General features: G+C 36.3%; 1 protein-coding gene across 2 annotated transcripts in view; it reads left to right on the top strand.

Annotated features, from left to right (window-relative positions):
- The window catches only part of TMEM131 (transmembrane protein 131), a 138,852-nt gene that overhangs the window by 101,083 nt on the left and 19,391 nt on the right, over positions 1 to 18,378 (top strand). For both annotated transcript variants that reach the window (XM_037527898.1, XM_054701883.1), the window contains exons 23-32: positions 163 to 301; positions 420 to 529; positions 992 to 1,058; positions 5,890 to 6,041; positions 6,902 to 7,044; positions 7,488 to 7,674; positions 8,653 to 8,838; positions 9,741 to 9,899; positions 10,303 to 10,886; positions 17,880 to 18,055. In XM_037527898.1, coding sequence (XP_037383795.1) covers positions 163 to 301; positions 420 to 529; positions 992 to 1,058; positions 5,890 to 6,041; positions 6,902 to 7,044; positions 7,488 to 7,674; positions 8,653 to 8,838; positions 9,741 to 9,899; positions 10,303 to 10,886; positions 17,880 to 18,055 — 1,903 coding nt within the window. The remainder of the gene's footprint in view (positions 1 to 162; positions 302 to 419; positions 530 to 991; positions 1,059 to 5,889; positions 6,042 to 6,901; positions 7,045 to 7,487; positions 7,675 to 8,652; positions 8,839 to 9,740; positions 9,900 to 10,302; positions 10,887 to 17,879; positions 18,056 to 18,378) is intronic.

Here is an 18,378-nt window from a genome sequence, read left to right as displayed (position 1 = left end):
CTGGCCTCTATCAAAAGCATAGTAAAATAGTAAAGCAGATATATCTCTGTTTATTCAGGGCCAGAATAAAATTTCTCAAGTACACAACCTATTAATTAATGTGTTATGTTCAGAACACTGAAATATTTCGTGTTGGTAATGACTTACAAATTGTTTTTCCAGATTGAGTGCTATATTTGAAGTAAATACAGACCTTCAAAAAAATATATTGTCAAAAATCACTGCTGAGCTCTCCTGGCCCTCCATACTCAGCTCGCCCCGGCACTTGAAATTCCCACTTACTAACACAAACTGCTCTTCAGTAAGTATTCCAAGTAACATCAGTTTGGGTTTTTCTTGAAAATACATTATAGAGTTACTAAGTATCTACTCTTTAACTGTGGAAAGCCTTCATTTATTATTTTGTCATTTCGTTGAAGGAAGAAGAGATTACTCTAGAAAATCCTGCAGATGTTCCTATCTATGTTCAATTTATTCCTCTGGCTTTATATTCCAACCCTTCGGTCTTTGTAGATAAGTTATTATCAAGGTAAGCATTACTTTAGATAATCAAGATGTTCCCATGTTAGCACTGAATTACTATTTTGCACATTAAAACCTTATTGTGGATCTTAAAATAATAAATTTGGCTTAGATAAATTCTGAAACTGTAATTAAAATGGAAAGAAAGTTCTGGAGAGAGAATTGATACTTTGTTAAGCAAGATAACATCCAGAAAAGCTTTTGGATTAAGACAAGAGAAAGTAATGTGGGACTTTTACCTAAAAAATTATAAAGAGAAAGCAAGTATACCCTTTCAAATATTTTAGTGTTAGAAAATGAACAAAATATAAATGTTTTCGATTGGGATCTTCAATTTTTGCAGTCCATTAATCTGGTAAAATTGCCAAATATTAATCTGCAAACAAAGCACAAATTCAATAAATTACTCTATAACCCCTTTAATTATGATGCTACTTACAAAGAAATATATTTACATTTTTTATTTTAGGTTTAACTTGAGTAAGATGGCAAAGATAGATCTAAAAACACTAGAATTCCAAGTCTTCAGAAACAGTGTAAGTATTCAAACTTCATACTTTTCCAAAGAAATAATTCTATAATATGATCATTGCAAATGTGAAAGAAAACTATTGACTGCCCTTAAATTTGACGGAAGGGCAAGTTACCGAAAAAGTTAGAGCATTGCAATTATTAGAAGATAAAAAATCCAGGATTTTAGATGTGTATATAATATACATATGAAATATACATACTAATACATAATTTATTTCTATTAAGCCTCAAAATATTGAGCTTCATTATTTAAATTTTTATTTTTGGTATTTTCTAATAAAATTATAAGTTCTGTGAATACTAGCCCCTTAGCCTACTATATTCATACTTACCACAATATCATGCATAATTTTCATTCAGTATATATTCTTGAAGTAATTAATGTCTACATAAGCTGGTTTGTTCTAGAAACAAAATATTCTCTATCACACAGGCCAGTCTGAGCAGCCACTGACCACTCATTACTATATAAGGTTTTAGTATATAGGGTATGTATCAATCAGTAAACTCACACTCAGAATAAAGCCTCTTGCAAACTTGCCCAAGACTTGGTCTTAGTGCCCTTCCTGCTGCCCAGCCACATCCTAAAAATACTCCTCATGCTAATCCTACTCACCGTGAAGCCTTCACTAGTTAGGCTGTCTTGAATTTACATGACTTCATTTACATCCATGTTTTCTTTGGTTTTTGTTTCCTTTTTTAATATATGATACCTTGTTTTCCAAATCTGAACATAAACTCCTTGAGGGCTTGTATTCTAACTATCTTATTTCCTTCCTGTATTAGTAATATGAAAAGTGTTGAATGAATGAGACTAGGAATCTAGTTAATCCTCCATCATCTGAACTACTTTAAGTGAGAACAATTAATTGTTACCTCCTTCCTCTCCTTGTTGTAGGGTCTTTGCTGAGTATAAAACAAAGGAGGTTGGCTCCCACAGTAATCATAGCTTTGTATCTTCTAAAGTTATCACCTTGACCAAGTAAATAAATCTTTCTAAACTTTAACCTCCTCTTGAATATGAAGTTAATAATGTGTGTTTTACAACACTGTTGAACACATTAAACAAATCACTTGGAAGCCCTTAGAATGGTTCCTTAGTATAGAGGAAGTTCTCAATGAATGTTAACTAAATAAGCCAGCTTATAGCTAACTAAGCTAAGAAAGAAAGGCAATAGGGTGGTGTTCAGTAATTCAGGCTGTAATAAAGAACCATTATTTCGTGAGCACCTATTATCTGTCAGCATTATGCCAGGGATATTCACATTTATAATTTCATGTAATCATTACAGCAACAAGGCTGAATAATGATTAACCACCCTAAGAGATAACTGTTTCCTTTCTGTTAGTGGGAAAAACACCTCAGAAAGAGGAAGTAATTTTCCCAAGTTCATATTTGTGATAGCTGGCAGAAGAAATTCAAGTCTAATTCTCTCCATCTCCGGTATCCTTGCCCATACCATCCTCCCACCTGGTCATTGCTGATTATGAATCATTAATTACTGTCAAAGCAGATGTTTTATAGTTCTTGAAACATTTGTGTTCTTTCCCATGGCTGGCATGTTTTATGGAATAGTTTTTTGTAAGTCTGTCTTTAAGTCAATCTTGTATAAGAAAGTGATTTTCAGTGTTGTAGTTTTTTTCTGCCCAGTGTTGGATAGAACACTGGACTGAAATTTAGACAGTTCTATCTCCTAGTCTTGTGCCCTCCTCTTGGAATCTATTTGTACTTTACTTTTCCCAACCACTAAATGCCATTAAATGCTAATAATCTCAAGGTTATCTACACTCCAAATGACTCAATAAAAGATTAAAAGCTCAGTAACCAGACACGCCCTTCATTCTGCTTTTATAAGGAAGGAAATATACATAAGAAGTAAATGAGCTAATAATCACATTTTCTGTCTTTTCAAATACAAATACTTTAGTGATATTAAGATAAAAAACACTGAAGATATAGGCACTATGAGAGACAAAAATGGAAATTAGAATACACTACACCTCAGATGTTTATTTTAAAAAAGAAATTTTGGACAAGGTCTTACAGTTAAGCTTAGGATAAATTTTATCATAGTTTTCTACAGTGCTATAAAACAGTGATTCTCAAAATATTTGGTCTCAGAACTCCCTTATAATCTTAAAAATTATTAAGGATTCCAGAGAGGTTTTTGTTCATGTGAGTTACAGCTATCGATATTTACATTAAACTCAGAGGTCTCTAAAATATTCATTTAATTTACTTAAAATAAAAATAATAACCCCCCCAAAAAATAATAAAGCCATTTAACATAGGTAAGATACAAATGAAAAGTATTTTGCAAAGAATAATTTTTTTGCAAGACAGTGAGTAGATTGTTTTATCAAATCTTTGTAATGATGCTCCAACTTAATACTCAGATTTAATATCTGCTTCTGTATTTAATTTCTATGAATACTGTTTGGTTGGAGTATGTGATAAATATTTGATATGACCTGATACAGACATGGAGTAGAAAAAAGGAATATCTTAATTGCCATTTTATTATCTATAGCACCACACATCAGTCATTTGGAAAATATTGGTTCAATGAGATATTCAGAGCTTCCACGTGTTGACACAATTCATTCTGCAATATCTAAATCAATTTCATTAATATAACTACCAATATCATTAGGTAGTTCTTTACTAGGAAGCTGTCAAGCTCATGGGCAATTAGAAGTTTTCAAAAATTCCAGATTTTACTCAAACACTCAAATTTTATCATTAACAACAATACTTAAGTAGTTTTCCTTAAAGATACATATCCACTTCATTTTTTGTGAAAATGTATACCAACTAACTCCCATTTGAATAACCAGATTGTCATTTAAATTGTCAGGAACACCAATAGAGATAATATTCCATGAGAAAAGCCCCTAGTTTAGTTTTCATCTCAAATGTCAACTTTTCAAGACAACATGGTAGGTGGTTCAGTATCCAGCAGGAGTACGTTTGCATGTTTCCCGTTTCTCATGCAGAATATTAAAGTGATGTGCTGAAGGGTTGAAATTTAATATGAATATTTATTACTACCTGATCAAGGACATTATTTTAAAATACAAATACTAGTGGGGCCTCCCCTGGTGGCGCAGTGGTTGAGCGGTGGACTGCGAACCTGCCCGCAGGCTCTGCAGTGCCGGTTTGATCCCCGGCCGCCGGCGAGGGTCCCACATGGCAAGCAGACCTCTCCTGCCACGCCCGCTGCTCCCCTCAGCAGCATGTTTCATCAGTCTGCCTGTTCTGCTCCCCGCTCTGGCTCTGGTGAATTCTCTCACCCTCCCACGCTTCTGACTGTACCCAGTGCTTGTATAAATAAATAAATAAAATCTTAAAAAAAATAAAAAAACAAACAAAAAAATATACAAATACTAGTGAAGAAGACAGTAGCTACTAGGAAAGTGTGATACCACTGCCCCCTCCATGCTAAAGGGTCAGCAGTTTTACTCTTCCATTGCTTTTGCTCACCATCAGTGCAAATGTCAACACAGTGAGGGAGGCAAATAGCGTCTGTCAGTGTATATAAATAATTTGACTCTACAGATACCCTTAAAAGATCTCTGAGATCCCCAAGAGTTCCAGGGTCACTCTGAGTACCATCCCTATAAAATTATTGAGAATACTGAAGTCATTTAATAGTATCCCTGAAGTATCATGGCTGCCTAAAGTATTGCCCACTTCAGAGTTTAAATCAGCTAGTGTGTGTGGGAAAGATATATGTAATGTATCCATAAATTACTCAAATGTTTTTTTAAAAGGAAACTTATTTACCAAACATTTTGGAGCAATCAGAACATTCTGTTGTCCTGGTAGACACTGACAGAAAAATTTTAGAGGCAGGAACAAAAAGTTGCCTCAGTATGGAAAGGTAAAAAGTCTTTTGCTTCATAGTCTAATAACTATAAGTTTTGTTTGTAGGATCAGGCTAATGCAAAGAGATCTGTGTATATTAAACCTAATTATGCCAACTGTAGTAGAAAATCACACAAAACCCATTCTCCTTCCATATGTTACCAGAACCATACTGGTTATAGTATAGCTATAATAGGGGTTTTTAGAGCCAAATGTTGCTTAAGAATACAAACACTGTATCCTTATTTGTGAGCTATTGATTTTTTATAATAAAAAAGCAGATTTTTTTAATCTCATCTGTAATTGTCAAGAAGTCACATTTTGGTTGTTTTTTTTTTTAATTTATTTATATATATTTTACTTCATTGTTCATTTTTGTACGCATGTTTTTGTTATTAAACAGCCATTCCTTGACTTTAAAATTAAGTATTTATGAAATAATAATTTTGTGCTTAGCTTTCAGAATAAATTGGAAATATTTTTATAAATGAAAATAATCATAACTGAGATCTTCATAACTGAGATCTTAAAACCCTCCAATTGATACTCTTGAGAGGAGAGGAGCGAAAAATAACTGAAAGCCAGAACAGCATCAGGACTTTGATTATGTGGGTTAGGTAGCCATTGTGCTAAAACATTGAGCACTTCTAGATTTGTGTTCTTTTCTGTATGTATATTATAATTCAAAATTTAAAAAGTTGAAAGTGAAATGATCTGCGTACAAAAACAAATGCCTGCTACAAGACTTTGGTGCCCTGAGGAGCAAAGGCCCTTTTGGGACTTAATGCAGAAATGAAATGTCATCATTAGTCCCCTGGTTCAACTTGCCAACTAACCAGTATGTAAATAATGAGGAATAAAACTGCTCACATATTCAGTTTAAGAAACTACTGAGCTGTAGAGGGAAAAAAAAAATTTCCAGAGAATGTATTAGTGACTCTAATTTGTTTATCCAATGACTCAAGGCTCATCCACTACAAAGTTCAACAGGATTTACAGAGGGCCTCTCACGCCATTTAATTTTAAACCTAATTTTAAAACCTGGAGAAAAGAAATCTGTCAAAGTAAAGTTTACTCCAGTTCACAACAGAACTGTTTCTTCACTAATCATAATCAGGTATGTTCTGTGATTTAAGTGTATGTTGATTTAATCCTTACATAGACATCCTTACTACATGTATTCCATCATGAGTTTGCATATTGCGTTTATGAAATAGGATGTTCCCTTTGTTCAAAACACGCATATACCATGCCTGATGACATTTACCTTTGTGACTTCTGTATTTTAAAAACCTGAGTAATTTCTTGCCGTACCATGTGTGACTTTTAAAATTGAAAAACTCTTGCTCATTTCAGTGTATTTTTAAAATCTTAAAGTATAACTTTTTCATTCTTGAATATAGTATATTAATGTCTGTATGGTTTATAAAATAACAGTAAAGGTTAGTATGGTCTTTGTGAATATCCACTTTGGTGTGCTATACCCAGGACCAAAAAAGTGCACAGGGTAATAGTGCAACCCATCAACCTTATCTTCAGATACTTGCAAAATCTCAGATTCAGGTGTGACCTTACGAGCAGGTGAATTTGTGAGTAGAAGGCTGTACCATTGGTTTTGATGAGTATATGAACCTCAGATTAAATGATGCAGAAGAAATTCATCCTAAAACAAAGTCAAGAAAACAACTGGGTTGGATCATGATAAAGGGGTTAATAATACTCTGCTCCAAAGTGTCTTCAGCTAGAAGTGATCAATTAAAAATTTTTGAAAGCGTAATACAGTTTCTTTTTAGATGTCCTTTATGGGGAGTACAATTCTAAAACATTTATCATATTGTTTTGATTACCCTTGTGTTATTATCAAATGTGATGGTGATGTGGAATTATTTTTATTTTTTAAAAAAAGTAAAAATTATAGAGCAAAAGATTGTGCAAATGTAGTGGAAGAAAAATATGTTAATTTTTGTTCTTGCATAGAAATAACCTGACCGTGATGGATACTGTGATGGTCCAAGGACAAGGAACAACTGAAAACTTGAGGGTAGCAGGCAAGCTTCCGGGTCCAGGAAGTTCCCTACGCTTTAAAATCACAGAAGCATTATTAAAAGATTGTACAGATAGTAAGTATCCCTGACAGTTCCAAGAATATAAATTTCAGCATTAACTTCCAGCAATAAATAATTCCAGAAACAAAAATGGTGTTTCTGTATGTGTACATGTGTATATTAATGAATAATTAAGATTTTAAGAAAACATCCTAATTTGTTTTCATGGTTATTTAAGTTGGATCTTAAAGACTGAAAGTATCAATATTCATTGCTTGTCCTAGGTGATTTACTCTGAGTATGAAAAATAAATTATAATTGTTTGCCATCTAAAATAACACAGAAAGTATACTTCCTAGAGTACTTTCCAGTGAAATCTGGGTAATAGGTCATGTCTTTGGCATGACAAAGTAGTTATAATCTCTGGCCTGTAGTAATTCATGAAGAATGTATTACTCATTTGGACGTGGAGAATATGATAGCAAAATTTATACTCACTCCTGAATTTTTTCCTTCAGGTTTGAAACTAAGAGAACCAAATTTCACATTGAAAAGAACATTTAAAGTAGAGAATACAGGACAACTTCAAATTCACATAGAAACCATTGAAGTCAGTGGATACTCATGTGAGGGATATGGCTTTAAAGTCGTTAATTGTCAAGAGTTTGCACTAAGCGCCAACGCCTCAAAAGACATAATCATATTGTAAGTATTTTCTACACTATATACTGGAGCACTCGTTTCTCATTAACATTTTCAGATTAGAGTTCTTTAAACTCTGTATTAAGATATGTTTTCATACTCACCCTCAAAAAAGGTCTTTATCCACAAATGTATTTTTTTCACTTAATCTTTATTTGTTCATATCTTTGTTTTCAAATCTGTAAAACTCCCTCTGTCTCCAGAGTAGATCAAATAATGTTAGAAACAATTTTCATAATTATTTTCAGGGTTATGTCAAAGCACAAAGTATTAGGAAATAAACTGTAAATTCAGTTTCAGCAGCACGGCAGACTTGTATCAAGAATGTGTAATATTTTGGCCAGAAGGCAATTTTAATGCCTATAAGGGCAATAATTGCAGCATAACATAACATTTAATTGATGACCTATGTTGTAAAGTTCAAGTTCTAAATATAACCTCTGTCTCCTTAATTGACTGCTAATTCCATGATCTTCAGTGGATATTGACTTAACAGATAGCTCCGTTACTCAATGTAAGGCATAACACTTTGCACCTAAAGTTACACTGCACCTCAAGGAGCAGATTCTCTGGCTGAGACCACACAGTTAACAAAAAATAAAAGTAAAATAACTAGGGCGCACAGCAGTACAATAGGAAAGAAAGTAAAGCTCATTAGAGTTAGGACGGTTGTTTTTGAAAAAACATTATTGGGAATCTGTTGTGAGAGAGGAGCATGGATTTAGAAAAAGAGGAAAAAGGAAAGAAGCTCAGAGACCTGAATTACTATTAAGGGAATAACTCCAGTTATCCACAGAATTTAATTCTTTTTGTTATTAACCTCATGGACAATGCTTTCTCCATCTTAAAATGAGGAAGTTGAGCAAAAGTATCAAAATCTGAAATTCTATTATATGTTCCAAAGGCCTGTGGGACTGGTATTGCACTTAGCCTGTTTGTGATACCTTTTTAAAACTTAGTTTTATTGTCATTCTATTTTAGGTTTACTCCTGATTTCACCGCTTCTAGAATTATTCGTGAATTGAAGTTTATAACAACCAGTGGTTCTGAATTTGTATTTGTTTTGAATGCATCCCTTCCATACCATATGTTAGCAACGTGTGCAGAAGCCCTACCCAGACCCAATTGGGAACTGGCTCTATATATCATCATCTCAGGAATAATGAGGTACATGTGTTTTCTTTCAAGGTTGGAATTCAGGCCTCACTTGACATTGTTTATCAAGTGTCCACTGTGTGCCCGTCACTGTTCTGAGTGCTGGGGATCTGCTAAAGAACAAAACAGACTTCTATGCCTTAGTCAAGCTTATATGTACTGGTGGGAGCAGTCAGAATTGAACCTTTCTTGGATTCTAACAAGTATTGTCTCCTTTGAAATTTATTAAACTAATTAAGTACACTGTTGATTTCATAAAAGAAAAAAAGCACTCATATTAATAGTTTACAGGTAAAGTTACATTAAGTTAGAAACTGCAACTTTAGGCAAAACAGCATATCAGAAAACCCAGTCCATCTTTTTTTTTCAGCGTTAGTTGGACATTGTAATAAAAAACATTGTAATAAAATGACATTCAACAAAATGACCTTATTGGAGGACCTACTATACTTGTTCTTCTTGAATAGCACCTAAGCAACATGAAACCTGCTAGTAGTACTTCTTAAATCCTCAGCATCCTAATCACTTCTTTTCAATGTATTTCTTTATGTGTTCTATGAACCACATATATTCTAAATCAATTTACAGTACCCCATACATCTTTTAAGGGGAAAAAGTTGACTTACAAAGTTAAAACTAAAAAAGATAAATGCTTCTCTTGGTAATGGGAGGAGTATCTTACAAGTGCCTATTTTGATAAAATAATTATTTCCACCATGTAAGTTGGCATTTAGTACAAATTGACAGGCAGAATTTTATCCATAATTCTTTGTTTTCACCTTGTCCACTAAAATTATCACAGGAATCTTTGTAATTTTATATCATATGGTACTTACCATAAAACTCTGCTTTTGACATCAAATTTTATTACTCTTGCACTAACAAACGAATCCCAATTCTCCAATCTCCTGCAGTGCACTATTTCTTTTGGTAATTGGAACAGCCTATTTAGAAGCTCAAGGAATTTGGGAGCCATTTCGAAGGCGACTATCCTTTGAGGCCTCGAACCCACCCTTTGATGTGGGAAGACCATTTGATCTCAGGAGAATCGTTGGTATTTCATCTGAAGGAAAGTATGTTCATATGCTGGAAATAAATCTTCTAGTATACATAGATTTGACTGGTATAATTAAAAGAAAAAATATACTCTTTTCATCTTTGGTCAGGGGAAAAAATTTCTTAATTCTAATTACTTATAATGCTCTGTATGTAGCTCTCAGTTTCTAAGAACTTATAGAAGAAATCGTGTTGTTCTCATATTGTTATAGTTAAAATATTCTTGTTAGATCACTGATTCAATTCCTAAATTTTCAGATAGAATATACATTACAGAGTTATGAAGAATATCCCTATATCTTGTTTTATCCTTAAAGTAGTTTACATAGGGGTAGCTGTACTAATGAAATAAAACATTTTAATCTTAGATTTATGTAGGTTTCTTTTTACTGATGTGCAATTGGTCTTTTTTTTTTTTAGCTTGAACACACTCAGCTGTGACCCCAGTCACAGTAGGGGGTTCTGTGGAACAGGCGGCTCATCATCCCGAACCAATGTAGGGAGTCATAAACAGTGTGGCACATCAGTCCACCCACACAGCAGCCACAGCAATAGAAACTCAGCTGACACTGAAAGCATCAGAGTGAAAAACAGTACAAGTACTTCTAGCAGGACTTCTGCACAATCTGCTAGCAAAGCAAGCCCCATTCTCTTAGATTCAAATGCAGTGGCCCAGGGCCATGCAGCAGGCAGAAAGTCCAAAGGAGCAAAGCAGAACCAGCATGGCAGCCAGCACCATGTCCACAGCCCGCTGGAACAGCACTCTCCACCTCCACCGCCACCGCCAGTGCCTCAGCACCAGGAGCCACAGCCAGAAAGGCTGTCACCTGCCCCCCTCACACACCCTTCCCACCCAGAACGTGCCAGCAGCACAAGGCACAGCTCAGAGGACTCAGATATCACCAGTCTCATAGAAGCCATGGACAAAGACTTCGACCACCATGACTCCCCACCCCTAGAAGTGTTTACAGAGCAGCCGCCATCGCCATTGTCAAAGAGCAAAGGTAATCATGTATTCTGTCAGAATGGCATGTGTGTGGGAGGAAAGCCAGTGCATATTTAAGGAGCTATTGTGATTGTAGTTGTGGTAAACAACTAGTTTAATAAGTGTTCCTTTGGCTCAGATTTATCTCCAGTATGACTTCAACTTTTCTATATCAAAATGCAAATAGAAGTTTCCATTTGTTCAAAAAGATGCTTGTATTTCTTAGATTACTTACCAGACTCAGAAATTTATTGGATATTTACTGTTTTCCCTTTAACTGGCTTTGATTATTGAGTTATTTTGACCTGTTGAGCTTTTTTTTTTATTTATTTTTTAAAATACATACTGGTAAATGGAAATCATCTGCCTTTTAACTCAAAAATAAGATTTCCTGCACAGCCTGTACTTTAGAGCAGGGGTTGGCACAATACAGCCAGAAGGCCAAATCACTGCCTATTCTTATAAAAAGAAAGTTTTATTAGTATTTTTCTTTTTCTTTCTGGCTTATTTCACTGAACATGATCCCTTCCAGCTCCATCCATGTTGCTGCAAATTACATGAGTTTATCTTTTTTGATTGCTGAGTAATATTCCATTGAGTATATGTACCACATCTTCTTGATCCAGTCATCTGTTTTTGGGCATTTGGGTTGTTTCCATAGCTTAGCCATTGTAAATAATGTTGCTATAAACATAGGGGTGCAGGTGCCCTTTTGAATTAATGTTTCTGTGTCCTTTGGGTAAATACCTAGGAAAATACCGGATGGTCTCACTCATAGCAGGACTTTAGAAAACCTAAATAAGGGACCAGGAAAAAGACTAATTATAATAAAGTAAAAATCAAAATCAACAAGCAACTGTAAAACAGAGGCATACTACAGAGAGGGGGGGAGGAGGGAGTAGGATCAAAACAAGGTGGGGTGGGAATTGTATGGGGACTATAACCAAGATGAAAATGCATACATTGTGCGAAAATGAAAAATGATGTAAAAAATATATAAAATAAGTTTTATTAGAAGCCAGCCAGGCACATTCCTTTACATGTTATCTATGGCTGCTTTCTTGCTACAGCAGCAGAGTTGAGTACTTGCAATAGACCCCATCAGATGTACAAACCTGAAAATACTTATCTGGCCTTTACAGAAATACTTTACTGACCCCTGCTTTAGAGTTCTGCATATTGTATAATTTATTTCTTAGTAACAAATTACCCTGAAAACTAGTGCCTTAAAGCACCACCATTTGCTCTCTTAGTCTCTGAGGATCAGGCATCTAGGTATTGCTCAGCTGGGTTTTCTGTGTCTTACAATGCAGAAGTCAAGGTGTTGTCCACCGCTGCAGTCATCTTATGGTTCACCTGAAACTGAATCTGCTTCCAAGCTCACTTGGAATTCAGTTGAGACAGGATTCCGTTCTTCAGGCCCATTGGACTGAGTATCTCAGTTCCTTGCTGGCTATGGCCAGCAACCTGCCATAGGTCCTCTCCATAGGGCAGCTCACAGCAGTTGGTTTCACCAGAGCAAGCAAACAAAAAAGCAAGAGAGAAAAGGTTAGCAGGATAAAAGATACAGTCTATGACCTAATCTTGGAAGTGATATGCCATTACTTTTGCAGTGTTCTACTCATTTGAAGTGTGGTCCAGGCTATAATCTAGCATAAATACCAAGTAAGGATCACAGAGAGCCATCTTAGAAGTACTTGCATACCACACATACATAGGTAGGCTAATTTGGAATTTTCAAAATAAAAATTAAAAAACAGTAAATGTATTGCATTTAATCGCTATACAACCTGAGCTTTGTTCGCATCTTCCTTCCTGTGACAACTGAGCTAATATATGTTATTTTAAGTCTGTCCACGCGCCTCCCCACTGATGTGCCCAAGGACTTTGGTTTACACAGGAAGCAGAGAAATTGGCAGCCCTAAAACACCAGAAGAAACCTGATTTCCCATGATCTAGGAGTTTTCTGTTAGAGAATTTCTAAGTCCCAGTAATAGACTAGTTATACGGAGTCCTCTTACAAATACCCAGTAATGTTTGCTTATTATTTAACTTCATCCACAGGAATCTTTTTTTGTTAACTCATTAGTAGAGTTTGCATATTTTAGAGTAATTTTTATTGTAATATTAAATGAATGCTTAGTTTTTTTATTAGATCAATTTATTGTTTTTCCCATATTGAAAGCATGAATAAAATAATGCTTTTTTATACATATTATGTATATTATCCTTATCACAAAGAAAGAGATTGGCAGCCATTGAACACCTCAGTACCTGTGTCTCAGGTAGTCCTCTGACATCCGTGTGATAGGTCCATTTTTACTTTTAGGGTCATTCATCTAGAACATAAATTTTTTAATTTAAAAATATTTCCTAATTTTCACAGCAGTCATAGAGTCAACCTACTAAAAGACATTTAAGGATGGAGCACGGGTACCACATTATTAGTGATTTTTGAGTCCACGAGGAGACAGTGATTACAAACTTCACAGGAGTAGCCCTACTACTTGTTACCCTTCCCACTGCTGCTGCTTGAAAAGAATGAAGGAGCCAGAATATTTTTCATCAACAAGTAGATTTATTGAAGTATAATGTACATAAAGAAAATAATCTTTTAAATGTCCTTTAATGATGGGCATTAATCTCAGGGTTGCAAAATAGTGCCTTATCATAAGATTATAGGCTTTTAACTGAACAGAACCTTTATGATCTCTCTAAAGCTTACCCCCACGGCCCCTGCAAATAGTCATTGTGTTTACATTAAATATGAACCTTCTCTTTTTAGAAGCACCCTGTTCTCTACACCCACGATATCTCAAACTAAAAAGTCCTTACAGTGGAGATTATGTAACTTCTACTTTTGAAGACTATTCAAACTCTTCAAAAAAGTGATCTCCCTAAATCTTTCCCCCTCTAAGTTGGATGACTTGCAGCCCATATAGTCATCCCTTCAATCACTTTTCCTCATGAAAAGTGGCACCCAGAATTGCCCTCTGTTTATGACTGGCCTACCACCAGTGCCTGGATAGTAATTAGATTCTGTACTTTTGTGGTTTCTCCCCCATAGCATGTGAATCCTAGGGGCTGAACAGGGGCCATTGCTGGATTTAGGTTTAAAACTCTGAACCTGGTATAGTCATTTCTCAGTATGTGCATCAACTGAAGAAACAATGCTGTCTGTAACCTTCTCATTTCTGGATTTTGCAGTCTGAGGGGCAGCTTTATGTAGAGTCTGGAAAAGTAGAGTGGTAGGAATCACAAGGCCAAGCTCTACCACCAGGCAGACCCAAATCACATCCTGGCTCTGCTCTTTAACAACTTTTTGTGACTTTGAAAAAATGACGTCTGTGAGTCTCCATTTTTTATCTTCAGCAGGGAGGATACCTACTACCTACATTGTAGGATATAGCTGCTGCTGTGGTGATTATTATTAGGACAGGAACTAGTACATGACATCTTTAGCCTGCTGAGTTGAAGATGGCTGTGGAGGATCCCTGCAGAAACGTCTGCTTGGAACTTGATCTTGACAGTGAGAAATGGGACAAGCAGAGGGCTAGAGAGAGAATCCTGAGGGCAAAGCTGGTAACAAGAAAGAATCCTGAAGGCAGGCTGGCAGGACAGGAAATAAATAGTAGGTGTGGTTGGTATAATCCCAGCAAGTCCAGAAGAAGCAAAGATACAGTAGAGCTCCACAAAGCCTGGCTGTTAGATACCACTTGATCTTGGCAAGAGTAATGTCAGCAATATGATGGGACTGAAAATCAGGTTACTGTGACTCAGAAACTTTTACATCAGGCCATTAACAGTGGCCACATTTTGTGTATGTGCAGGGGCAAATGAACAAAAGGGAACATTTGCTCTTTATCCTGCAGTTTCACTATACTTTAATTGCAAATGAGAAAAAGGGATACATATATTATGTGTTTAATTATTTTTAATTTAAAAATGTTGGGAACATGGTACTTGAAAATGTCTATGAGCCAAGAACAAAAAAGCCAGTATTGCTAAGAGCAGTGATATAGATCAAAACTTTTAACACAGGAATGTGTGTGCCTAATGCACCCTGGTTACTGGTGTTGCTCTGGCCCCGGGTGTCCAAAGAGGAAGAAATCCAGACTAAGAAAGTTTCCATGAGGATTATATGGGAGACAGGCCAAACCTGATTCTAACCCTCAAGGGTAACTATACTCATGCCTCCTCCAAAAAGGGGAGAAGGTAATTGGTAAAACCAATTCCAAGGAGGTGAGGTAGGATGAGACCCAGCTCCATAGATTATAAAGGAAGGGGCATCTATGCACAAGCACGTCAATACAGATGAATTGGTAAAGATGAAGAGGCAGTAGAGGGAATTAGGGGAGCTTTTGTTTGAACTAAAATAACAGTCAGCTGCTGAAGGGAGCAGTGGTAGTATAGAAACAGAAAATAGTGGAAATCTGGAACAGTCAAATTCCAAATAACTGAAATTTCTCTAGACTGGGAAGCCATGGGACATGAGGTAGATTTACAGAGCAGGCCCTCAGGCAAAACTGGGGACCCAGTTGAGGGTCACTGGCACTTTTTTGCACCTGTGCCATTTTCTTCCATTGTACTCTGCAGCCCACAGCGAAGAGTGGCAGCTGGGTAGTGGGATTAAGACAGTGTTGGCAAAAAGACTTGGAGATGAGAATGTCACAGAGGTCTCGGCAGGAGAGTGATGGACATGCCTGGCTGTGTGGAATTCGCAGACTAAGGCAGGACCTGACAGACAGGGAGAACATGTGCAAGTCAAGGGATGGGGAAACTACTCTAGCTCATAAAGTTTGTTTCAAATTCTAGTATCAAAGAGGATGAGAAGAAATGTCCTCTACATTATATGGGGCTTCTCCTGTCATATCACTGCTGGCACAATGGGCTTCAGTAGCCGCTCACTCCTTACCCAGGTAGACTGTCCTGGTAGGAAATGTGGCCCAGGGAATGGACCTGAGCTGTTGGTTGTTACCTGGAACTGGAGACACGGCCCAACTGACTTAGACAGTTATGAGATCATTGTTAACCTTTTAGGTCACATTCATTAAAGTGCTACAGCAGATATCCAAGCATAGCATATTAAAAGCTAATAAAAAAGGGATTTGGAGGTAAAAAGTATAAACTACTCTTTTATGAAGCAAGCTGTTTTCCCCAGGTTTTCAACTTATCTATTGGTTTGTTAAATGTTTCCTTTGCTTTAATTTGAGTATCTGTTGCTTCAAATTTTGAGTCCAGTTTAAAAAATATTACCTCCAGTGCTTAATTATTTACTAAGGAGGTATTAGGTTCTTCTAAGTTCAGATTATTTATATAGATAGTGCCTCTCACCCGTGAAACCTAAAATTGTATAATTGCAGGTGAAAAATTCATTGAGTGGGGGATTGATGTTGGTCATGTGGGAAAGTTTAGATTACTCTCCACATGAACTATTGAACTCACAGAACCTGAAAAACCCTAGGGCTTGTGGGGCCAGAGCAAGCTCCTTCCCTCATGCCATGGTGGAAATGAGCTCTCTCTACTCAGGGTAGGTTGAGCACTATTAGAATTAAACCAACTGGCTGATCTTTGCTAAAGCTTCTCAAATTTTGAGACATATATTTCAGTTATAGTTCCATATCTAATACCTCCTAGAATAAGTAAGAACATAAATGATGAAATGACATTTCTGAAAATCAATCAAAATTTATTTTTTCATTCTTTTTCTAGAGAGAGCTCAGCAAACTTTTTCCTTAAAGAGCCAAATAGTATTTGAGGCTTCGTGTACCACAAACTATCTCCATTGCATATTCCCTTTTTCTTTTTTTAGTGACTTAAAAATATAAAAGTTATTTTTAGCTCACAAGTCAAAAAAGATAGACCACAGAACAGATTTGCCCACAGGCTGTAGTTTGCCAACCCCTGATCTAGCAGCCAAAGTTTGAGTCGGATGCCCATTAACAGTAATCATAAAACAATCAAGTTTTTAATAAGTTGTATTAAGTCATCATTCTCAAAGGGATGTATTTTTAAGTGACATGTGCAGTGTAAGTTAAACTGTGGCTTAGGCGGCTTCTGTAACTTTACCCAGCCTGCTCACTCAGATAATTTTGCAGGTGCATTTGAGCTGCTGGGATCCAGGGATATCTCTGCTGTTTAGTTCAACTGAAATATAAGCTCTGTGAGGGCAAGGGTTGTGTTGTTGGTCTTCACTGCTGTCTTCCCAGCAAATAGAACGCTGCCTGGCAAACAATGCTAAGTCTCTTTTATCTTGGGAGCATCCATTTTTAAATAACAGGCTTTCTGTGGCTTTATTTTGTTCTCCTTCCTATTGTAACATTATGTGACACTCTTCTGAGGGCTTTCTGCAGGGCTCTACCACCCTGTAGACTCTTGTCTTGCCTACCTTTCAGGTGAAAGGCCAAGATCATCCAACTAGTTATGGAACAGCCATCCTTTGTCACCTTTGGGTCCATTGCCAAACAGATTTGAAAGGATCTCTGCTTTTCACTTCTGTGTCTTTTCAAAACTACATCACCCTCTAGAATATAAAAAGTTTTGTAATGTAGACATACAGATTTGTCAAAAGTACTGAGTTTGCCAAAACTCACTGAATACTATACCTAGGATGGACCTATCTTGTTTGTAAATTATGCTTCAGTGAAGCTGAATTTTGAAAATATTCTAACCAAAGTTCATCAGTTGTAATAAGTATTTCTCTTTCGTAGAGGTGTTAATAATGAGGAAATCTGCATATGTGGGGGCTGGAAGTATATGGGATATTTTTGTACCTTCCCCTCAGTTTTGCTGTGAACCTAAAACAGCTCTTAAAAAAATAAAGTCTTTAAAACATTGCAGGGAAAATAATCAAAAAGGCAAAAAATGATTTAGAAAGCTTTCATAGAGTAGTTGAGAAAGAAAGCTTTATTAATCAGAAAAAGAGTACACCCTCTTCAAAAGAAATTGTTAATGGCTATGTTTTCTGAGCTACTTAAAAAGCAAGTTATTTTACTTTCGTTTTCACCCCCAGGGAAAGGAAAACCTCTTCAGCGCAAGGTGAAGCCACCTAAGAAGCAAGAGGAAAAGGAAAAGAAAGGAAAGGGAAAGCCACAGGAAGATGAGCTGAAGGACTCCTTGGCTGACGACGACAGCTCCTCCACCACCACAGAGACCTCCAATCCAGACACAGACCCTCTCCTCAAGGAGGTAGGATGGGGTCTTCCAAATAAGCCAGGGAAAGAAATGTCTCCTGCAACAAGCAAGGCACTCTCAGAGATCAGACTTTGTAATACAGATTGAACTTTTATGTCTAACATTTGCACAGGCAGGCCTGAAGAGTCACTCCCCTGCAGAAAGCACTCACAGCTCTGGGGATGGATGTCTTCCACTCCCCCAGGGAAGAATATTTGGGTTAAAGTTAATAAAATAAATTAGTTAGAAAATTAAAACATTGCTAGAAAGTTAGGGACTGTCTGGAATAGCAACTACTGTAGCTCATGAAATTTGTTTCAAATTTTAGTATCAAAGAG

This window comes from Talpa occidentalis, unplaced genomic scaffold (genome assembly GCF_014898055.3).
Source record: "Talpa occidentalis isolate TD23 unplaced genomic scaffold, MPIMG_talOcc4v2.1 talOcc4.5, whole genome shotgun sequence".
In the NCBI taxonomy this organism is placed as follows: Eukaryota; Metazoa; Chordata; class Mammalia; order Eulipotyphla; family Talpidae; genus Talpa; species Talpa occidentalis.
The sequence above is the reverse complement of the archived record's forward strand: the minus strand, read 5'-3'. Positions and strand labels throughout refer to the sequence as shown.